Source organism: Macrobrachium rosenbergii, chromosome 59 (assembly GCF_040412425.1).
Source record: "Macrobrachium rosenbergii isolate ZJJX-2024 chromosome 59, ASM4041242v1, whole genome shotgun sequence".
NCBI classification, from domain to species: domain Eukaryota; kingdom Metazoa; phylum Arthropoda; class Malacostraca; order Decapoda; family Palaemonidae; genus Macrobrachium; species Macrobrachium rosenbergii.
Window position 1 is genome coordinate 23,330,728 of NC_089799.1, and position 23,669 is coordinate 23,354,396.

At 32.9% G+C, this 23,669-nt stretch overlaps 5 protein-coding genes and 1 long non-coding RNA gene across 6 annotated transcripts; all 6 read left to right on the forward strand.

Annotated features, from left to right (window-relative positions):
- Nucleotides 1–493: 493 nt before the first annotated feature.
- On the forward strand, nucleotides 494–1,306 carry LOC136837507 (uncharacterized). The gene is made up of 2 exons (XR_010852706.1): nucleotides 494–594; nucleotides 882–1,306. It is a non-coding gene; the product is annotated as an uncharacterized lncRNA (long non-coding RNA).
- Nucleotides 1,307–4,098: 2,792 nt separating this feature from the next.
- On the forward strand, nucleotides 4,099–4,823 carry LOC136837544 (uncharacterized). The gene is made up of 2 exons (XM_067102388.1): nucleotides 4,099–4,142; nucleotides 4,427–4,823. The coding sequence occupies exons 1-2, from the start codon at nucleotides 4,140–4,142 to the stop codon at nucleotides 4,802–4,804; spliced, it is 381 nt and encodes a 126-aa protein (XP_066958489.1). The 5' UTR covers nucleotides 4,099–4,139; the 3' UTR covers nucleotides 4,805–4,823.
- A 3,240-nt stretch (nucleotides 4,824–8,063) lies between these two features.
- On the forward strand, nucleotides 8,064–8,818 carry LOC136837551 (uncharacterized). The gene is made up of 2 exons (XM_067102400.1): nucleotides 8,064–8,164; nucleotides 8,451–8,818. Exons 1-2 carry the CDS (start codon nucleotides 8,162–8,164, stop codon nucleotides 8,757–8,759), a joined length of 312 nt encoding a protein of 103 aa, XP_066958501.1. The 5' UTR covers nucleotides 8,064–8,161; the 3' UTR covers nucleotides 8,760–8,818.
- Nucleotides 8,819–11,423: 2,605 nt separating this feature from the next.
- Nucleotides 11,424–12,169, forward strand: LOC136837703 (uncharacterized). Its single transcript, XM_067102604.1, has 2 exons — nucleotides 11,424–11,467; nucleotides 11,770–12,169. Exons 1-2 carry the CDS (start codon nucleotides 11,465–11,467, stop codon nucleotides 12,145–12,147), a joined length of 381 nt encoding a protein of 126 aa, XP_066958705.1. The 5' UTR covers nucleotides 11,424–11,464; the 3' UTR covers nucleotides 12,148–12,169.
- Nucleotides 12,170–16,104: 3,935 nt separating this feature from the next.
- Nucleotides 16,105–17,566, forward strand: LOC136837522 (keratin, type I cytoskeletal 9-like). The gene is made up of 2 exons (XM_067102368.1): nucleotides 16,105–16,135; nucleotides 16,417–17,566. Exons 1-2 carry the CDS (start codon nucleotides 16,133–16,135, stop codon nucleotides 16,798–16,800), a joined length of 387 nt encoding a protein of 128 aa, XP_066958469.1. The 5' UTR covers nucleotides 16,105–16,132; the 3' UTR covers nucleotides 16,801–17,566.
- Nucleotides 17,567–20,826: 3,260 nt separating this feature from the next.
- Nucleotides 20,827–22,566, forward strand: LOC136837609 (loricrin-like). The gene is made up of 2 exons (XM_067102486.1): nucleotides 20,827–20,853; nucleotides 22,180–22,566. Exons 1-2 carry the CDS (start codon nucleotides 20,827–20,829, stop codon nucleotides 22,564–22,566), a joined length of 414 nt encoding a protein of 137 aa, XP_066958587.1.
- The last annotated feature ends 1,103 nt before the right edge of the window (nucleotides 22,567–23,669 follow it).

Genomic DNA, 23,669 nt, shown 5'->3' on the forward strand with positions numbered 1-23,669 from the left:
TGAAAAATTGTCGACATTATCCGACAGATTACTTATCGATATCATGATATGCCCTAAAAATTCGTCAATACCACGGAAGTATTATTCATCTTCTCAGGTTTTTATCTAGGTAAAAACTAAACATTACTGTATAATGAGCAATAACCTGTCAACGGTATTTGTTGCGAAGTCAATACCATGAGTATTAAATAACCATTCTAAAGCACCTAGTTCTAATAACAAACTTCTTATCTATTTAAATTATAATCAAAACTAGAGAGTTTTTCATCACTCGCAATCAATCGCATTCTCCGGGAAAAAACCGTCAAAATGATGATTGGGTGAATGCACCATTTTGTAAAAAGTATTTATTGTTTAATAAGATATTTTATTAAAAAATAAAAAGGAACGGCTACTTTGCTCTCCATACAAGTTCTCCTTGAAAAATTTAATTTTTCTACCTTTTCCTGCCATTTACCGAGGCCAGGGTAAACATGAAAATGCGGATATCGATGACCTTCGTAAAGGAGAGACTCGATGTGAGCTGTATATAAAGCGACAAGATCCCAAACAGAAGCACAGTCTGAAACCACTAAGGCTTCCAGTCACACCATGGTGAGACCAATAGTTTTCCTTTTATTCACCTCGAATCTAATGAAATATGCCCAAATCAACAAGATTCAGGTGTAACGTTCAGATCTTCCAGTTGTATAACTGGAATTATAACTTAACAAATTTAGTAACATAGACTATTGAAGTATTCATGAGTATTAGAGAAATCAGTGTTTTAGATTATAAGAAAACATCTCAATTTTTTTAACAGAAAATTTATCTTTCTAAAAAATATCCAAAGTGAATTAAAAGTAAATTTTCATAAACGTTTCTCCATTCTCTCCTTCCAGAAGTTACTGTTCGTTTGCATTGGCGCTGTCCTCTTGGCTGTGTGCCAGGCTGGATTTGTAGGAGGTGGATTCGGTGGAGGACATGGAGGACTTGGCGGTGGATCCTTTGGAGGAGGCTCCGGAGGATATCGCTCAGGTGGAGGTTTCTCCAGTGGAGGAGGTGGATCATTAGGCCACGGCTCCTTTGGAGGTCATGGAGGAGGACTTGGAGGAAGTTCCTTCGGAGGAGGAATATCCGGAGGTCATGGAGGTGGATCCTTTGGAGGAAGGGGTTCCTTCTCCAGGGGTGGAGGATATGGAAAATGAGATGACACCACATACCATTCCAGACAACTGTTTTAAATTTTCGAAATCAACATTAGGAAATTTTCCTTTTGAATTCTATTGTCTTAATTACCAGTGAAGAATAAATAATGAAATTTCAATTTATATGGAATTATCTTTTCCCTAAAAAGTTTCATATGTCATTCATTTTATATATATATATATATATATATATATATATATATATATATATATATATATATATATAGTATATATATATATATATATATATATATATATATATATATATATATATATATATATATATATATATATATATATATATATATATATATATATATATATATATATATATATATATATATATATATATATATATATATATATATATATATATATATATATAGATATATATATATATATATATATATATATATATATATATATATATATATATATATATATATATATATATATATATATATATATATATATAAAACGAGTCTCTTGTAATCATTGAACTACAACTTTCTGATTGTCTTGCAAATTTAATGTGGCTGTCATTAGGCATACCTGGGAGTGCAGCAGGTAATATCCCTAGTCTTCTGCGATATTTTTACGAGTACTCACAAGCACACTTACGTGATTTCGTTTTGCGCAACAGTTACGGATAAGAGTTTGTCATTTGAATTTTTATACTGATCTTGTTTTGACAGTAATTACGCAATGCGAGTTGGGAAATTAACGTATTTATTTTAAATTTATTTTTCGATTCTCTTGCCGGCTACCTTTCAGAAATTAGCCAAACATCGATGCTAGGAAAAGAAATGGCGTAAAGTATTTAGCGAGACTGATTGATTTGTGGCTACGAAAACTTGGGTCACAGCATCTGGTTCATGTATTCAGTGACGTACAAACTAATTTTAAGGACGAAGAAAATTGTCCAGTTACTTCGGTTGGAAATCGCTGACGGCTCAGATTAGAGGAGCATTTTAACTTGAAAACTACTTATCTGAACTGTAACCAGTATTTTTTCCTACTACTCGGATATAGATGAAACCTTCTCGACGGGGTTCTTAAGTGTAAGGATATGATGTTCCGATCAAGATTAACGGATACGATTTTTGTGAATGCGTGGAGGGTGTTAAATCTTTTCTTTTGTATTTTTTTCCATAATTGCTAAAGCTGTGGAACCTATTAATTACTTCCCTAAATTATGTCTCTACATAGAGCCTCTCACCTGTCCTGTGTAATCTGTACGATTTCTTGGGAGGTTGCCCCTCCTTTTGCTTAGGGAATGTAAAACTAGACTTTTGTGGTATTTCCTAATTTCTCTCACTTCCTTACATACTATCATTGATTTTGCAAGTGTTACTAACATTACCATCAGGCTCAAAGCTCACATTGATGCTATCATTTTTATTAGCATTATTGTGAATATTATTTTTCCCATGGAAATTTCCTTATTGTCGCTATTATATTTATCTTCATCTTTAATACAATCTCTGCGGTTTCCCAGGAATACTTTCCTTTTCTTTTTGGTTGTCCTCTCAAGTAGGTGATTTTCTGTTTTATTTACTCTTTGAAAGTTACTATCATTGTTTAAAAGGACAACACAACCCTTACAATTATCAGTGATGTGTATAGTGCAATAATTAATTCTGTATATTTTTTGAAGTTGTTCAAGAATGTTAATTTTCATTCACTATCTTATTTTCATTTCGAATTCTTTGGTTGCTGAATTGATCGTTCTGAGGTTATGCATAATTGACTGAATAATTATAGCTGCTCATAAACGAGGTCACCGCTGGTCGGGAGTGATATATAAATATTTATATATATATATATATATATATATATATATATATATATATATATATATATATATATATATATATATATATATATATATATATATATATATATATATATATATATATAAAATTTTCAGATATATATCATATTACAAAATTCAATCAATTTCTTCTAACCATACAGCAAAGATTTTTTTCCCATACAATCGTACATATTTTGGAATATGATACTAACAACTTATTGCAAATGTTATTTGGAAAAACAAAAGAAGTAATTCCTTCTTGACATCACGTCCGCTATCCAGTGGGATTAAAAAAACGGCCATAACCGTATATAGTAACCCTTTCTACTATCAACATGAATTGCAGCCTAACTATCAATAAAAATAAAAACAAATGACGCTGACCAAACACGACCATTTCCTTGTAACGATTTATCACCATGGATCACTGTTGACGCCGCTGGTCCTACGTGATATTTCCTTCTGAAATTCTAAGCTACAATATCTCGGAAATACATGATAGTACCTTTCCGTCCCTTCAACTTTGGTTTTCAGTTAAGCAACATGTTATCGATTTTAAAGATGTTGCTTGCAAGAAAATGAATAATGGCCTTCATTATCCGACAAATTACTAGTCTATATCATAGTAAGCCCTATATATTTGCCAGTATCACGAAAGTATTATTCATCCTCCAAGGTTTTTATCTAGCCAAAAAGTAAACATTTACTGTATAATGATCAATAACCTTTCAACGGTATTTACTGCGAAGTCAAAATCATGAGTATTAAATTACCATTTTAAGTACTTGCTTCTAATAATAAACCTATTATCTATTTAAATTATAGTCTTCAGCAGATAGCTTTTCATCATTCGAAATAGATCTCATTCTACGAAAAGAAACCGTCAAAATGATGATTGGGGGAATGGACCATTTGTAAAAAAGATTTATTTTTTGATAAAATAGTATTCTATTCAAAAATAAAAAAGGAACGGCTACTTCGCTCTCAATACAAGTTCTCCTTGAAAAATTTAATTTTTTCTACCTTATGGATATCGATGACCTTCGTAAAGGAGAGACTCGATGTGAGCTGTATATAAAGCGACAAGAACCCAAACAGAAGCACAGTCTGAAACCACTAAGGCTTCCAGTCACACCATGGTGAGACCAATAGTTTTCCTTTTATTCACCTGGAATTTAATGAAATATACCCATATCAACAAGATTCAGGTGTAACGTTGATATCTTCCAGTTGTATAACTATAATTATAACTTAACAAATTTAATAACATAGACTATTGAAGCATTCATGAATTTTAGAGAAGTCAGTGTTTTAGATTCTTAGAAGACATATAAATCTTTTAACAGGAAATTTTTCTTTCTAAAAATATCCAAAGAAATTAAAAGTAAATTTTTATACACGTTTCTTCATTTTCTCCCTCCAGAAGTTACTGTTCGTTTGCATTGGCGCTGCCCTCTTGGCTGTGTGCCAGGCTGGAGTTGTAGGAGGTGGATTCGGTGGAGGACATGGAGGACTTGGCGGTGGATCCTTTGGAGGAGGCTCTGGAGGATATCGCTCAGGTGGCGGCGGTTTCTCCAGTGGAGGAGGTGGATCATTAGGCCACGGCTCCTTTGGAGGTCTTGGAGGAGGACTTGGAGGAAGTTCCTTCGGAGGCGGATCCTCTGGAGGCTATGGCTCTCGAGGTGGATTCTCAAGTGGTGGTCATGGTGGACAATTCGGAGGAGGAATATCCGGAGGTCATGGAGGTGGATCCTTTGGAGGAAGGGGTTCCTTCTCCAGGGGTGGAGGATATGGAAAATGAGATGACACCCATCCCATGCCAGACAATTGTTTGAAATTTTCGAAATTATTATACAAAAAATTTTCCTCTTGAATTCTGTTGTCTTAATTATTGTTAAAGAATAAGAAATAAATTTCAATTTATATGGAATTATTTTTTTCCAAAAAATCTGAAATGTCTTTCTTTCACTTAATATATATATATATATATATATATATATATATATATATATATATATATATTTATTTATTTATATATATATATATATATATATATATATATATATATATATATATATATATATATATATATATATATATATATATATATATATATATATATATATATATATATATATATATATATATATATATTTATTTATATACAATATATATATATATATATATATATATATATATATATATATATATATATATATATATATATATATATATATATATATATATATATATATATATATATATATATATATATATATATATATATATATATATATATATATATATATATATATATATATATATATATATATATATATATATATATATATATATATATATATATATATATATATATATATATATATATATATATATATATATATATATATATATATATATATATATATATATATATATATATATATATATGTTTATATAAAAAATCGAATCTCTCGTAATCATTGAGCCACGACTTTCTGATTGCCTTTCAGATTTAATGTGGATGTTATGAGGCATCTCCGGAAGCGTAGCAAACATCATCCCTATTCTTTTGTGATGTTTTTACGAGTAAGCGCAGATATGCGATTTCGTTTTGTGCAATAACTGCGGATACTAACAGTTTGTCATTTGAACTTTTATGTTGTATTTGCTTTGACATAATAATTAGGCTATGTGAGTTAGGAAATTAATATATTTTCTTTCAATTTATTTTTCGATTCTCTTGCCGGCCATCTTTCTGAAATTATGCAAACATCAATGCTAGGCAAAGAAATGGCGTAAACTATTCAGTTATTGATTGAATGAATGATTTATGGCTATTAAAACTGGGGTCAGAACATCTTGTTTAAAATATATAGTGACGCACATACCAATCCTAAGGATGAAGAAAACTGTTCAGTAGTTTTAGTTGAAAATCGTTGATGGGCTCAGATAAGAGAAGTATCGTAACATTAAAACTGCTTATCTGAATTGTTAACCAGTAGTTTTTCTAGTACTCGGATATAGATAAAACTTTCTCAACGAGGCTGTTAACTGTAAGGATACGACGTTCCGATCAAGATCAACGGATACGAGTCTTTTGAATGAGTGCAGGATCTTAAAACGTTTCTTTTGTATTCTTTCCATTATTTCTAAAGATGTGGAACCTAGTAACTACTTCCCTAAATTATGTTTCTACGTAGGGCCTCTCCCTTGTCCTTTGTAATCTCTACGATTTCTTGGGAGGTTGCCCCTCCTTTTGCGCAAGGAATATAAAACGACCCTTTTGTGGTATTTCGTAATTTCTCTCACTTTCTAAGACACTATTATTGATTTTGCTAGTGTTACTAACATTACCATCATGCTCAAAGTTCTTATCAATGATGTCTTATAACTTTATTGTGAACATTATTTTTCGAAGAGAAATTTTCTTATTCTTGCTAACATTTTTATCTTCATTTTTAATACAACATCTGCGGTTTCCCCGGAATACTTTCATTTACTTTCTGGTTGTCCTCACAAGGATGTGACTTTCTGTTTTATTTACTCTTTGAAAGTTACTATCATTGTTTATGAGGAAAAGAAGACACTTACAACTATCAGTGAGGTGTATATTGCAAATAATTAATTTTGTATGTTGTTTGCAGTTGTTCGAGAAAGTTCCTTGTTGATTATCATTCATTATCTTACTCCCATTTGCAATATTTTGGTTACTGAATTGATCGTTCGGAGGCTTGGCATAAATGACGCTAATTATAACTAATTACATAAATATATTCAGTGCTGGTCATATAGATATATATTTTGATATATATATATATATATATATATATATATATATATATATATATATATATATATATATATATATATATATATATATATATATATATATATATATATATATATATATATATATATATATATATATATATATATATATATATATATATATATATATATATATATATATATATATATATATATATATATATATATATATATATATATATATATATATATATATATATATATATATATATATATATATATATATATATATATATATATATATATATATATATATATACATATAGACCCTACAAATCTAGATTTTCAGATACAAAATTAAATCAATATCAACTAACCATACAGCAAAGAGTTTTTCCATGCGATCATATCTCTTTTGGAACATGATACTAACAACTTATTGCAGATTTTATTGGACAAAAACAAAGCAATTTCTCCTATACTCCTCGTCCGCTATCCAGTGGGATGAAAAAAAAAACCATAACCGTATATAGTAACTCTTTCTACTATCAACATGAAGTGCAGCAACACTATCAATAAAAAAAAAATAACACTGACCAAACACGACCCTTTCCTTGTAGCGATAATTCACCACACATCACTTTTGACTCAGCTCGTCCTACGTGATATTTTTTTCCGTAATTTTAAGCCACAACATCTCCGAATATATGACAGCACTTTTGAGTCCCTTAAAGTTAGGATTATAGTTAAGTAACATGCTATTGATTTAAAAGATATTGTTTGTAAGAAAATGAATAATGGTCGACATTATCCGACAGATTACTTATCGATATCATAATATGCCCTAAAAATTCGTCAGTACCACTGAAGTATTATTCATCTTCTCAGGTTTTTATCTAGGTAAAAACTAAACATTGCTGTATAATTAGCAATAACCTGTCAACGGTATTTGTTGCGAAGTCAATATCATGAGTATTAAATTACCATTTCAAAGCACCTGGTTCAAATAACAAACTTCTTATCTATTTAAATTATAGTCGAAAATAAAGAGTTTTTCATCACTTGCAATCAATCGCATTCTCCGAAAAAAAACCCGTCAAAATGATGATTAGGGGAATGTACCATTTTGTAAAAAGTATTTATTTTTTAATAAAATATTATTTTATTTAAAAATAAAAAGGAACGGATTCTTCGCTCTCCATACAAGTTCTCCTTGAAAAGTTTATTTTTTTCTACCTTTTCCTGCCATTTACTGAGGCCAGGGTAAACATGAAAATACGGATATCGATGACCTTCGTAAAGGAGAGACTCGATGTGAGCTGTATATAAAGCGACAAGATCCCAAACAGAAGCACAGTCTGAAACCACTAAGGCTTCCAGTCACACCATGGTGAGACCAATAGTTTTCCTTTTATTCACCTCGAATCTAATGAAATATGCCCAAATCAACAAGATTCAGGTGTAACGTTCAGATCTTCCAGTTGTATAACTGAAATTATAACTTAACAAATTTAGTAACATAGACTATTGAAGTATTCATGAGTTTTAGAGAAATCAGTGTTTTAGATTCTTAGAAGATATCTCAATTTTTTAAAAGGAAATTTTTCTTTCTGAAAAATATCCAAAGTGAATTAAAAGTAAATTTTCATACACGTTTCTCCATTTTCTCCCTCCAGAAGTTACTGTTCGTTTGCATTGGCGCTGTCCTCTTGGCTGTGTGCCAGGCTGGATTTGTAGGAGGTGGATTCGGTGGAGGACATGGAGGACTTGGCGGTGGATCCTTTGGAGGAGGCTCTGGAGGATATCGCTCAGGTGGCGGCGGTTTCTCCAGTGGAGGAGGTGGATCATTAGGCCACGGCTCCTTTGGAGGTCATGGAGGAGGACTTGGAGGAAGTTCCTTCGGAGGAGGAATATCCGGAGGTCATGGAGGTGGATCCTTTGGAGGAAGGGGTTCCTTCTCCAGGGGTGGAGGATATGGAAAATGAGATGACAACCATCCCATGCCAGACAACTGTTTTAAATTTTCGAAATCATTTTAGGAAATTTTCCTTTTGAATTCCATTGTCTTAATTAACATTGAGGAATAAATAGTAAATTTCAGTTTATATGGAATTATATTTTTCCTTTCAAATGTTTCAAATGTATCTTTCTTATATATTATATATATATATATATATATATATATATATATATATATATATATATATATATATATATATATATATATATATATATATATATATATATATATATATATAACGAGTCTCTTGTAACGATGATCCACGACTTTCGGATTGTCTCGCAAAATTAATGTGGCGGTTATAAGGGATCTCTTGAAGGCCAGCAAACAGTAAATATCCCTATTCTTTTGTGATATTTTTACAAGTAAGCACACTTACGTGATTTCGTTTTGTGGAATAATTACGGATACGAACAGTTTATCATTTGAATCGTTATGTTGATCTTGTTTTTACATAATAATTACGCTATGTGCGTTAGGAAATGAATATATTTTCTTTCAATTTATTTTTCGATTCTCTTGGCGGCCACCCCTCTGAAATTATCCAATCATCGATGCTGGGAAAAGAAATGGCGTAAAGTATTCAGCGAGATTGATTGATTTGTGGCTATGAAAACTGGGGTCACAACATCTGGTTAATGCATTCAGTGACGTACAAACTAATATTAAGGACGAAGAAAACTGTCCAGTTGCTTCGGTTGGAAATCGCTGAGGGCTCAGATTAAAGGAGTATTGTAAATTTAAAACTACTTTCCTGAATTGTAAACGGTATTTTTTCCTTCTTCTCGGATCTGGATAAAACCTTCTTGACAAGGTTCTTGACTCTAAGGATACGATATGAGTATCTAAATTAACGGATACGATTTTTGTGAATGCGTGGAGGGTCTTAAAATGTTTCTTATGTCATTTTTTTTTATAATTTCTAAAGCTGTGGAACCTATTAACTATTTCCCTAAATTATGTTTCTACGTAGGGCCTCTCCCCTGTCATTTTTAATCTCTTTACGATTATTTGGGAGGTTTCCCCTTCCTTTTGCGCAGGGAATGTAAAGCTACACTTTTGTGGCATTTCCTTATTCCTCGCACTTACCTACACACTGTCATTGATGTTCCTAGTGTTACTAACATTACCATCAGGCTCAAAACTCATATGAATGTCTTATAAATTTACCATCGTATCTTTTATTGAAGCTGTTATCATTTTCAGTAGCATCATTGTGAACATGATTTTCCTATAGAAATTTCCTTATTGTCACTATTATTTTTGTGTTCATCCTTCATACAACATCTGCCGTTTCACCGGAATACTTTCCTTTACTTTTTGGTTGTTCTCTCATGTATGTTATGTTCTGTTTTATTTACTCTTTGAAAGTTACTATCATTGTTTATAAGGACACCAAGGCACTTGCAATTATAAGTGAGGTATATATTGCAATAATCAATTTTAGATGTTGTTTGCAGTTGTTCGAGAAAGCTCCTTGCTGACTTTCATTCATAACCTTATCCCCATTTGCAATAATTTGGTTATTGAATCGATCCCTCTGGTGTTCGGCATAATTGACTGAATAATTATAGCTGCTCACAAATAATTCAATGCTTTTCAGGAATGATATTCTGCAATGTATATACACACACACACACACACACACACACATATATATATATATATATATATATATATATATATATATATATATATATATATATATATATATATATATATATATATAACCTATATAATGTATACAAATCTCAATTTTTCAGATGATAAGTTACAAAATAAATAAGTTTCTTCTAACCATATAGCAAAGAGTGTTCTCATATAGTCGTATCTCTTATGGATATGACACTTACAACTTATTGCAACATAAATATCAATAAAAAAACAAATAACACTGACCAAACACCTCCATATCCTTGTAACGATATATCACCGTGGATCACTGTTGATGCCGAAGGTCGTACGTGATAATTCCTTCCGTAATTTTAAGTTACAATATCTCGGAAATCATGACAAGACCTTTGAGTCCCTTATACTTCGGTTTTTAGTTAAGTAACATATTATCGATTTTAAAGATATTGTTTGAAAGAAAATTAATAATGGCCGACATTATCCGACAAATTACTTATCTATATCATAATATGCCTTATATTTTCGTCAATACCACAAAAGTATTATTTATCTGCGCATGTTTTCATCTAGCTAAAAATTAAACATTACATGCCAACGGTATTTGTTATGAAGTCAATATCATGAGTATCAAATTACCATTTTTAAGTACCTGGCTCTAATAATAAACTTCTTATCTATTTGAATTATAGTCGAAAAAAGAGAGCTTTTCATCACTCGAAATCGATCGCATTCTCCGAAAAGAAACCGTCAGAATGATGATTGGGGAAATGGGCCATTTTGTAAAAAATATTTATTTTTATTAAAATATTATTTTATTCAAAAATAAAAAAGTAATGTCTACTTCGCTCTCAATACAAGTTCTCCTTGAAAAATTTAATTTTTTCTACCTTTTCCTGCCATTTACCGAGGCCAGTGTAAACATGAAAATACGGATATCGATGACCTTCGCAAAGGAGAGACTCGATGTGAGCTGTATATAAAGCGACAAGATCCCAAACAGAAGCACAGTCTGAAATCACTAAGGCTTCCAGTCATACCATGGTGAGACTAGTTTTCTATCATCCACCTTCAGTTTGGTGAAATGCGCCCATGTCCATAAGATTCAAGTACAACATAAAGATCTTCCAGTTGTATAACAGAATTATAAATTAACAAATTCCTTAAGCATTTAATTAGATATAATTGACCACTGAAGTATTTATGAATTTCAGAAATATCAGTGTTCTAGATCCTGAAAATCCAGAAGACTGAGAATTTTTTAAAATGAAATTTTCCTTTCTAAAAATATCCAAAGAAAATTAAAAGTAAATTTTCACACACGTTTCTCGATTTTCTCCCTCCAGAAGTTACTGTTCGTTTGCATTGGCGCTGTCCTCTTGGCTGTGTGCCAGGCTGGAGTTGTAGGAGGTGGATTCGGTGGAGGACATGGAGGAATTGGCGGTGGATCCTTTGGAGGAGGCTCTGGAGGATATCGCTCAGGTGGCGGCGGTTTCTCCAGTGGAGGAGGTGGATCATTAGGCCACGGCTCCTTTGGTGGTCTTGGAGGAGGACTTGGAGGAAGTTCCTTCGGAGGAGGATCCTCTGGAGGCTATGGCTCTCAAGGTGGATTCTCAAGTGGTGGTCATGGTGGACAATTCGGAGGAGGAATATCCGGAGGTCACGGAGGTGGATCCTTTGGAGGAAGGGGTTCCTTCTCCAGGGGTGGAGGATATGGAAAATGACATGACACCACATACCATTCCAGACAACTGTTTTAAATTTTCGAAATAATTTTAGGAAATTTTCCTTTTGATTTGTATTGTCTTAATTACAACTGAAGAATAAATGATAAATTTCAATTTATATGGAATTATTTCTTTCCTGAAAAACTTCAAATGTCTCTTTTATTACATACACACACATACACACACACACACACACATACCTTAATGCTTGTATATGAATCACGGTGATGTGATAAAAAGTCATAATATGGCTGCATGCGACAAACGCACTACATGGTCAGCATAGCAGAGGTGGGTTGATATCGACTCTAAATACAAATATCTGAGTTCTACGGGGAATTGTATTGGGAGCCGGTATCAACTTATACCTCAGTTGTTGGCCGTATGGGTAAAGGTGTCACTGTAGTCCTGAGTTCTTGTCTCGTTGGTTCGAGCCCACGGGACTACGAACTTATTATCAACTAAAAAATTCCCCTTCGGTAACTTATATAAAAATATATTATTTCCGAGGTAGAGTGAATTGGATATTAAAGGACGTTTGTAGCTTAATGCTTGTATATGAATCACGGTGATGTGATAAAAAGTCATAATATGGCTGCATGCGACAAACGCACTACATGGTCAGCTTGGCAGAGGTGGGTTGATATCGACTCTAAATACTAATACCTGAGTTCGACGGGGATTTGTATGTGGGAGCCGGTATCAACTTATACCTCACTTATTGGCTGTGTGGGTAAAGGCATCACTGTAGTCCTGAGTTCTTGTCTTTCTTTAGTTCGAGCCCACGGGACGACGAACTTATTATCAACTAAAAAATTCCCCTTCGGTAACATATATGAAAATATATTATTTCCGAGGTAGAGTGAATTGGATATTAAAGGACGTTTGTAGCTTAATGCCTGTATATGAGTCACGGTGATGTGATAAAAAGTCATGATATGGCTGCGTGCGACAAACGCACTACATGGTCAGCATGGCAGAGGTGGGTTGATATCGATTCTAAATACTAATACCTGAGTTCGACGGGGATTTGTATGTGGGAGCCGTTATCAGCTTATACCTCATTTGTTGGCCTTGTGGGTAAAGGCGTCACTGTAGTCCTGAGTTCTTGTCTTTCGTTGGTTCGAGCCCACGGGACGACGATCTTATTATCAACAAAAAAATTCCCCATCGGTAACATATATGAGAGTATATTATTTCCGAGGTAGAGTGAATTGGATATTAAAAAAGGACGTTTGTAGCTTAATGCTTGTACATGAATCACGGTGATGTGATAAAAGTAAAAGTAATATATATATATATATATATATATATATATATATATATATATATATATATATATATATATATATATATATATATATACATATATATATATATATATATATATATATATATATATATATATATATATATATATATATATATATATGACTATTTATCATCACCGTGATTCATATACAATCAAAGCTACAAACGTCGATATATAATTCATACCTCGGAAATAATATATTTTCATATATGTAATACCACCGTACCGTGGGATCAATCAGGACTACAGTGACTACCGATTTCGTTAGTGCGTCACTGTAGTCCTGATTCCTCGTCCGTCGCTGGTTCGATCCCACGGGACGGTGGACTTATTATCAACAAAAATTCCCCTTCGGTAACATATATGAAAATATATTGATTTCGTTAGTGCGTCACTGTAGTCCTGATTCCTCGTCCGTCGCTGGTTCGATCCCACGGGACGGTGGACTTAATATCAACTTAAAATTCCTTCGGTAACATATATGAAAATATATTATTTCCGAGGTAGAGTGAATTGGATATTAAAGGACGTTTGTAGCTTTCTGAATATATATATATATATATATATATATATATATATATATATATATATATATATATATATATATATATATATATATATATATATATATATGTATATATATATACATATACTGTATATATATATAATCATGAAGCTACAAATGTCGCTTAATATCAAATTCATTCTACCTCGGAATATCCCGATGAGGAATTATCACCGAAGAGGAATTTATAAGTGATAAATGGACTGGTACTGCCGGTATCGAACCCACGACACCGATACTTATCCAGCGACTCCAGTCAACGTTCTGCCCCTGGTAGCTCAGTGGGTAGAACGTCGACTGGAGTCGCTGGATAAGTACCCCTGTGTCGTGGGTTCGAGACTCATGGTACTCGGCAGTACCAGTCCATTTATCACTTATAAATTCCCCTTCGGCGATAATTCCCTACCCCATCGGGCATATTCCCAAGGTAGCGTGAATTTGATATTAAGCGACATTGTAGCTTCATGATTGTATATAAATCATGGTGTGATGAAAAATTTCATATATATATATATATATATATATATATATATATATATATATATATATATATATATATATATATATAAATAAATAAATATATATATATATATATATATATATATATATATATATATATATATATATATATATTATATATATATATATATATATATATATATATATATATATATATATATATATATATATATATATATATATATATATATATATATATATATATATATATATATATATATATATATATATATATATATATATATATATATATATATATATATATATATATATATATATATATATATATATATATATATATATATATATATATATATATATATATATATATATATATATATATATATATATATATAAATATATTTATATATATACATATATATATATATATATATATATATATATATATATATATATATATATATATATATATATATATATATATATATATATATATATATATATATATTTATATATATATATATATATATATATATATATATATATATATATATATATATATATATATATATATATATATATATATATATATATACATACAAATCTCGATATTCAGATACAAAATTAAAATCATTTCATCTAACCATACAGCAAACTTTTCTCCCTTATACAATAGTATATCTTATGGAATATGATGCTAACAAAACAATTCCTTCTTTACATCACGTCCGCTATTCAGTGGGATGAAGAAAAAAAAAACGGCCATAACCGTATATACTAATTCTCTGAAATATTAGCATGAATTGCAGTAAACTATCAATAAAAGAAAGAAAACAACACTGAGGAAACGCCTCAGTTTCTTGGTAACGATATATCACTTCATCACTGCTGACGCCGCTGGTCGTCCGTGATATTTTCGTCCGTAAATCTAAGCTGCAATATCTCAGAAATACATGACAGTACCTTTCCGTCCCTTAAACTTCGGTTTTTAGTTAAGTAACATATCGATTTTAAAGATATTGTTTTCAAGAAAATGGATAATGGCCGACATTATCCGACAAATTACTTTTCTATATCATAATATGCCCTATGTTTTTGTCAATACCAAGAAAGTATTCTTCATTTTCCCAGGTTTTTATCTAGCTAAAATTTAAACATTACTGTATAATGATCAATAATCTGCTAACGGTATTTGTTGCGAAGTCAATATCATGAGTACTAAATTACTATTTTAAAGTACCTGGTTACAGCAATAAACCTTTCTATTTAGATTATAGTCGAAAATTAGAGAGCTTTTCATCACTCGAAATAGACCGCATTCTCCGAAAAGACGCTGCCAAAATGATGATTGGGGGAATGGGCCATTTTGTAAAAAAGATACATTTTTGAATAAAATATATTTCATTCAAAAATAAAAAGCAACAGCTACTTCGCTCTCCATACAAGCTCTCCTTGATAAGTTAATTTTTTCTACCTTTTCCTGCCATTTACCGAGGCCAGGGTAAACATGAAAATACGAATATCGATGACCTTCGTAAAGGAGAGACTCGATGTGAGCTGTATATAAAGCGACAAGATCCCAAACAGAAGCACAGTCTGAAATCACTAAGGCTTCCAGTCACACCATGGTGAGACCAATAGTTTTCCTTTTATTCACCTGGAATTTAATAAAATGCGCCTATACCCTTAAGATTCAAGTGTAACATAAAGATCTTCCAATTGTATAACTGAAATTATAACAACTAATTTCATAAGAAATATCTGTGGGCTTTAGGGATAATTCCAATGTTCTAGATTCTAAGGTCCCTTGCTTTTTTAAAAAAAATGGAAACATTTACTATAAGAAATATATTATCTAAGTAATATAAAAAAAAGTATATATTTTTTTTTCTCCATTTTCTCCCTCCAGAGGTTACTGTTTGTTTGCGTTGGCGCTGTCCTCTTGGCTGTGTGCCAGGCTGGAGTTGTAGGAGGTGGATTTGGTGGAGGACATGGAGGACTTGGCGGTGGATCCTTTGGAGGAGGCTCTGGAGGATATCGCTCAGGTGGCGGCGGTTTCTCCAGTGGTGGTCACGGAGGTGGATCCTTAGCCCACGGATCCTTAGGGGGTCATGGAGGAGGGCTTGGAGGAAGTTCCTTCGGAGGAGGATCCTCTGGAGGATATGGCTCTCGCGGTGGATTCTCAAGTGGTGGCCAAGGTGGACAATTCGGAGGAGGAATATCCGGAGGTCATGGAGGTGGATCTTTTGGAGGAAGGGGTTCCTTCTCCAGGGGTGGAGGATATGGAAAATGAGATGATACCCATCTCGTCTCATGCCAGACATTTAATTGCAAATTTTCTAAATTGTTTGTAGAATTCTTTTTCATTCTTTTGTCTAAATTACTACTGAAGAATAAATGACAATTTTGAATTTGCATGTAGCCTATATTTGATTCCCCTATAAGTGCTTATAAGGAAGAATTCAAATGTCTCTCTTTTCCACTTTATCCATTTATACATAGCAGTGAAAACGAGGAAAGACTTATAAGAGGGGGTTATTTTCTAGTGAATGGCATATGTGTTTCTTGTAATTATTAATTTTTCATGATTGTCTAAATAATATCATAGGCTTATTACACGGCATCATGGGACAGGACGAGAATGATTAAAATGTTCCCTTTTTTTTTCTGCTCGAGTATGTACGCTTATTGAATTTTGTATTCTCCAATGATTATGAATAATGACAGCATGTCATTTGATTTCTTTATATTAATCCATTTTATTTATTTATTTTTTTTTTTTTTTACAAAATAAGCACGCTATACTGGTCATGAAAGTAACGTGTTTTCTTTCGATTTGTCCCCTTTGACTGATGGCTATCTTTCTGGTGGGATTTATCCAATACTTGATGGTGGGGATATAAATCGCCTGAAATATTCACTGGCGTATAAATAATGTATAGGATGAAGATCAGTGCTAACGGATACGAGTTTTGCGACGGTGTTGAAGATCGTATTTCTATAATGTTTTCTATGTATTGTTTTTGCTATAATTTCTGGAGCACTTGAACCCATTACCTACTTCCCAAACATCGTTTGCATGTGCAGCGTTGCACCTGTCTTCTGTAATCTCATTACAATTTCTGGAAGACTGTCCAAAATAAGCGTGCGTTTGGTCGTCTCCCTCATCCTTCTGGATAGGGAATAAAGGACTGCTTTGAGTGATATTTTTATAATTTTTCTCACTTTCTTGAACTCACTATTGTTGCTGTGGCTAGTGTTACTAACATCACAATCAGGCTCAGAACGTTTATTAATGGGGTCCTTATCATAATTGCTATCGGTCTCAGCTTTACCATCATTGCTGTTGCTGATGCTGTTATAATTTTCAATATCCTTATTGTGTGCATTATTTTTTCCAGAGACATTTCATTCTTGTTGCTGTTGCCCTTATCTTCAGTCCTACAGTAATACTATGGCTACGATTTTCTCCGACTCGGACTTGAACGTGATGACGAAAATTTTATTTTCCACAGCCAACGATATGAATTGAATTGAAATGAATATGGAATTTAGGCCAAAGACCAAGCTCTGGGACCTATGAGGCCATTCAGCGCTGAAAAGGAAATTGCCATTAAAAGGGTTAAAAAGTGTAACGGGAGGAAAACCTCGCAGTTGCACTGTGAATTAATTGTTAGGAAAGAGTGGAAAGTAAGATGAAAGGAAGAGAATATGAAAGGAGGTACAGTAAAAGGAATGAAAGGGTTGCAGCTAGGGGCCGAAGGCATGCTGCAAAGAACCTTAAGTAATGCCTACATTGCACCAATTGAGGTGCGCTGACGGCACTGTACTACGGCCACCGACCGGCGTGAGGTAATGTTACATTTACTGTAATCCACGTGATGCATGTGGTGACGAAAATCCTCAGTTGTTTAAATGGAGAAGAACTGACAAAGAGAGATGATGACACTTTGATTCTACACGGTATAATTGCCTGGACATAAATGCCTGCATGCATTTCATTTCCTTTTGCCCTCGCGCGTTTTATATCGTAAATTCTTACATATATTCTTGTAGGTAAATAGTAAGTAGTTTATATTTTAGCAGAAAATATAATCATTATTTGGTTATTTTAGGTTAGCGGTTTTGCCAGGTTATTAAAATGAGTCATTGACCCAAGCAAAGTTTGAACAACTTTTACTGAGTGGGTAAGGCTGGTTTAACTCCTTAATTTTTTTTTTATTACAGAATGATTATATATTGGGCAGATGAATTGCGACTTTTAAAGTTTGGTAGTTGACGAAATCTATTAATTTTGGTTTCAATGACGTAAAATGCAACTAAGTGTTATCTGATGCCAACGTCCTTCCCTTTTCTTCCTTATGAAAAGGATAAACGCAAATTTATTTAATCAAGATAAGGATTATTCCCATTCTGACCTTCTAACGAATGTCAGTACATCCCCCGGCGTTAAAAAGCACGCGTGTTTGACAGTCATAAGTGCCGAATCATTCTAACTGAGGAGTAGATGGACCACACCACGAGAACATGAAAGTCTATTGGTTCATGTCCTGAAAATTGTATTTCTCTAAAAGACTATGGATCTTTTTTAACATTAGGCTTTTTCCTCTAAAATGGAATGGCTGGCTTAAAGACACAAAACACTTTTATGTTCATGCTTTAACTGATGAAAAAAGGATGGACAACTGAGGTAGAAAGCTCACTTGATTCATAGAGCTACTCAGAAGGCTCATCAACAGCATTCCAAATGCCCCTAAACTGTATGTGTCATTCATACGTGTCTTGAAGGGCCCTCCCTTAATTTCTGGCTGTTGGGACCCTTCTTCTCTAACACCTCTCTCATGCTATCTGTTCCTTCATTAATCTACTGTTTTATTCATAAATCTCTTAAATTTTACAGTTACTATCACGTTTTTGCTAAGATTTAGCACTATGAAAACGTTTATCATATGTTTTCTCAGAAATTTGGCAACAGTTTCCTGTGAACAGATTTTAGTGTAGCCCCTTTAGAAAAAAATAATAGTTGCAATTTAATCAAAACTTTGATATGTAATTTTCTGCAGGTCTGCAGATATTGAAAATGTATATGAAAATTTTCCAGTGAATACACATCCTGTTTTAAGATACAATGACTGTACCATAATTTGAATAATGCCCACATTAGGGGTTTTCTATCCTATCTGATCAACCTTGTAAGTAATTGTTGAAAAACTTTATTTTGTTCTCGTGGAAAAATTAAGGTAATAGGAAGGAAGAACTTTTTATTTCTCATTTCAGAACTTATTTTATGAAGCAACCGTGTAAAGCTCATGACCTATAATACATTTTCACACCAATCTTTTGTTTCGTCTACCAGCCTTTCATATCTTTGAAAAGGAACTTGATGCTGTGCAGTCATCCAAAAAATCATAAGTGTCATTTGTGTAAAATAAAATCCACTGTTTGTCGCAAAGGAAGTTCCTCCCATGGAAATGTATGACTCACTTAACCCATGACCTCCATAAAACACTATCAAGTTCCAGTTAAAATTTCCTTCCATGATAATGTTCCTTGATAGGGCATAATTCGTAGGAGCACATTTGTCTCTTGGCTTATCAGATCTTTCCGTGACTTTGTTCGATTTGTGCAAGTAATGTTTTTTTTACAACAGTTTACGGGACGACTGTAAAAAACTGAGCCCTTAATTGCTGTTTAAATCATATCATATGCATAGACTCTTGCACTTTCCAATCTTTTTTTTTTTTTTTTTTTTTTTTTTTTTTTTTTTTTTTTGAAGAGTATGTGGCAATGACTCATTCTTTTAAGCTTAGAGGGGTGCTAACGATAATTTAACTTTTAAGAACAAGACTCTTCATGCTAATAGAAAATTAACCATTGCTAAAGGTATCAGAGAATAAAATTTAGACCCTTCTTATCCGTATAAAATCAATCTATCTGGCTATTTATCTAGCTATGCATCTCTCTCTTTTGAGTATCACTTGCAGTATTATTTAAGCAGTGTTGTTATATTGTGGAATTTGAGTTAACAGCAAATTTAGAAATTGATACTATTTTTTGACATTGATTAATGTGAAAGAATAACGTTTATGAATACCTGTACATAGTTTTACCCTTACAATAAACTTGGAGAAGTGCCCATTTCCTTGTTAACCCTATTTATGTATATATCACCACTGATGGTCCATTTCATGTGCCATTTTCAAGCTATCTATCTGCCAAATATATGGCAGTACCTTTCAGCTGATTTTACTCGTTTTCTCTATCACATTAACTATTTGAAAGATCTTGTTCGAAGATAAACTTATGAGGTTAAGGCAATATGATCAACCGCTTGAAACCCACCTCGGTTATTCAGTGCAAGATACATTGTTTAGGTCTCTACAAAAAGGAACAAATATACTGGTAAATATCATATACTGAGGAGCAAACGATAATGTCTCAAAAAGTTGAAACTGGAACTTCCTATTCGTATCAATACTTATTACGGCTGATTTTGAGTGTTACGAACGATGAAGATAAATTTTTCTAGCTTATTATCTTATGCCGGAGTATCTGGTTTCTTTTCAAAGACCGCTTTCATTTAAATATATTTAATACATAAAAACATACCCAAAAAATTACATTACCGCATTACATATTTTACACAGCAAATAAAATTTAGATTTAAATGAGTTATACATTCGAAATTCATTCAATTCAACTATGAAAAAAATAAGTATATCGACTGTATTTTGAAGAAAGGGAGAGAGAAAGCCTTATGAATGGTTTTAACCAAGAGGATTAAAGATTACCTCCTCGTGGATCTCTCATAATCAGTTATGCAACATTGACTGAGCGCTGATACTGTACATCCGCAATGCTCTCTCTCTCTCTCTCTCTCTCTCTCTCTCTCTCTCTCTCTCTCTCTCTTTCATATGCGACACGTAACACTCCGGTAACAACCAGGTAACTAATTCACTCTATAGGAGTATAGGTTAATAAAAGCTTACCGTTCCCTCCTGGCCCGGTCGGAGGAGGAGGAGGAGGAGGAGGAGGAGGAGGAGGAGGAGGAGGAGGAGGAGAGAGAGAGAGAGAGAGAGAGAGAGAGAGAGAGAGAGAGATGGTGTGTATATCCAGTTTTTGATGAATAGTAAACTCTAGCTCCGAATTTAAAAATAAAAATGGCCCGTAAAGTATTTAATTTTCCCACCCTGCCATTTACCAAGGCCGGGGGAAAGAAGAAAATGCAGTTATGTATGTCCTTCGCAATGATCAGGATGCCTATGAGCCGTGTATTTAAAGGCATACCATCCCAACGAGAAGGACAATCTGAACTCCAGATATTCCAGTTTCAAGATGGTGAAAGACTTCATTTTTACCAAAACCCCGCTGTTTCACTTTAATCTTCACTCCGGCTTGTTATAACAATTAAGAAACTAACAGCAAACCAGTATTTCGACAGACAAATTTATCCTCATTAAACTCTTATTCTTCGATGAGGCTCATCCAGTTTCATAAATTAAGAAAATATTGTTTTTAATCTAAAAAGATTTCCTTTGAGGGATGGCCAAGTGTATACTTATATTTGCAGAAAGAACGTATTCTGTAGAAAATATCTTATTGAATTTTTTTTTAAGGATTTGTGCATTTTCGGATTAACTTTTATTTGTAACCAATTTCTTTTTCATTACAGAAGTTGCTGTTGATTTGCACTGGGGCTGCACTCTTAGCTGTCTGCCAGGCAGGAGGTGTAGGAGGTGGATTAGGTGGAGGACATGGAGGAATTGGCGGTGGGTCCTTTGGAGGAGGTTCCTCTGGAGGATATAGTTCAGGTGGTGGCTTCTCCAGTGGTGGTCACGGCGGTGGGTCCGTAGGCCATGCCTCCTTTGGAGGTCACGGGGGAGGAGTTGGAGGAAGATCCTTTGGAGGGGGTTCTTCTGGAGGACTTGGCTCTCGAGGTGGATTCTCAAGTGGAGGTCACGGTGGCCAATTTGGAGGAGGCTTCTCTGGTGGTCATGGAGGTAGCTCCTTTGGAGGAAAGAGTTCCTTTTCCGGGGCTGGTGGCGGATATGGGAAATAATTTGTCTCCCATTTAATTCCATTGCTGATAGCTGAATATGATGCAAACTCTCAGAAATTAATTTTATTCTTTTTTCGAAAATTTTCATTTGTGAAATCACAATTAAAGATAGAAATTAATCTTGACTTTCGTTTCCCTGTACTTTATTAAAGGTTACAGTTCAGTACCATAAATTTAGTTTCTTCCTCTCTCTCTCTCTCTCTCTCTCTCTCTCTCTCTCTCTCTCTCTCTCTCTCTCTTTCAATTTCTCTATTCAGCCAAAAACATCTCTCTCTCTCTATATATATATAATATATATATATATATATATATATATATATATATATATATATATATATATATATATATATATATATATATATATATATATATATATATATATATATATATATATATATATATATATATATATATATATATATATATATATATATATATATATAAACATTAAGCTACAAACGTCCTTTAATATCAATTCGCTCTACCTCGGAAATAATATATTTTCATATATGTTATCCGAAGGGGAATTATTTGATTGATAATAAGTTCGTCGTCTCCTGGGCTCGCTGTAGTCCTGAGTTCTTGTCTTCCGTGGTTCGAGCCCAGGAGACGACGAACTTATTATCAACTAAAAATTCCCTTCGGTTAACATATATGAAAATATATTATTTCCGAGGTAGAGTGAATTGAATATTGAAGGACGTTTGTAGCTTAATGCTTGTATATGAATCATGGTGATATGATAAAAATTCACACACACACACACACACACACACACACACATATACATATATATATATATATATATATATATATATATATATATATATATATATATATATATATATATATATATATATATATATATATATATATATATTCTATTGTCCTCTTGGCTGTTTGCCATTCAGGAGGTGTAATAGATGGATTCGGTGGGAGACATGGATGATTTGGCAGTGGATCCTTTGGAGGAGGTTCCTCTGGAGGATACGGCTCTGGAGGAGGCATTTCCAGTGGTGGCCACGGAAGTGGGTCAATAGGCCACGCTTCCTTCGGAGGTCACGGAGGATGATTTGGAGGAAGGTCATTTGGAGGGGGATCCT

Excerpts from the sequence above, each read along its gene's own strand:
- LOC136837609 (XM_067102486.1), top strand. The coding sequence starts at position 20,827 with ATGATCAACCGCTTGAAACCCACCTCG. Across the intron at positions 20,854-22,179 it reads ACCGCTTGAAACCCACCTCG|AAGTTGCTGTTGATTTGCAC; the intron begins GTTATTCAGTGC and ends TTTTCATTACAG.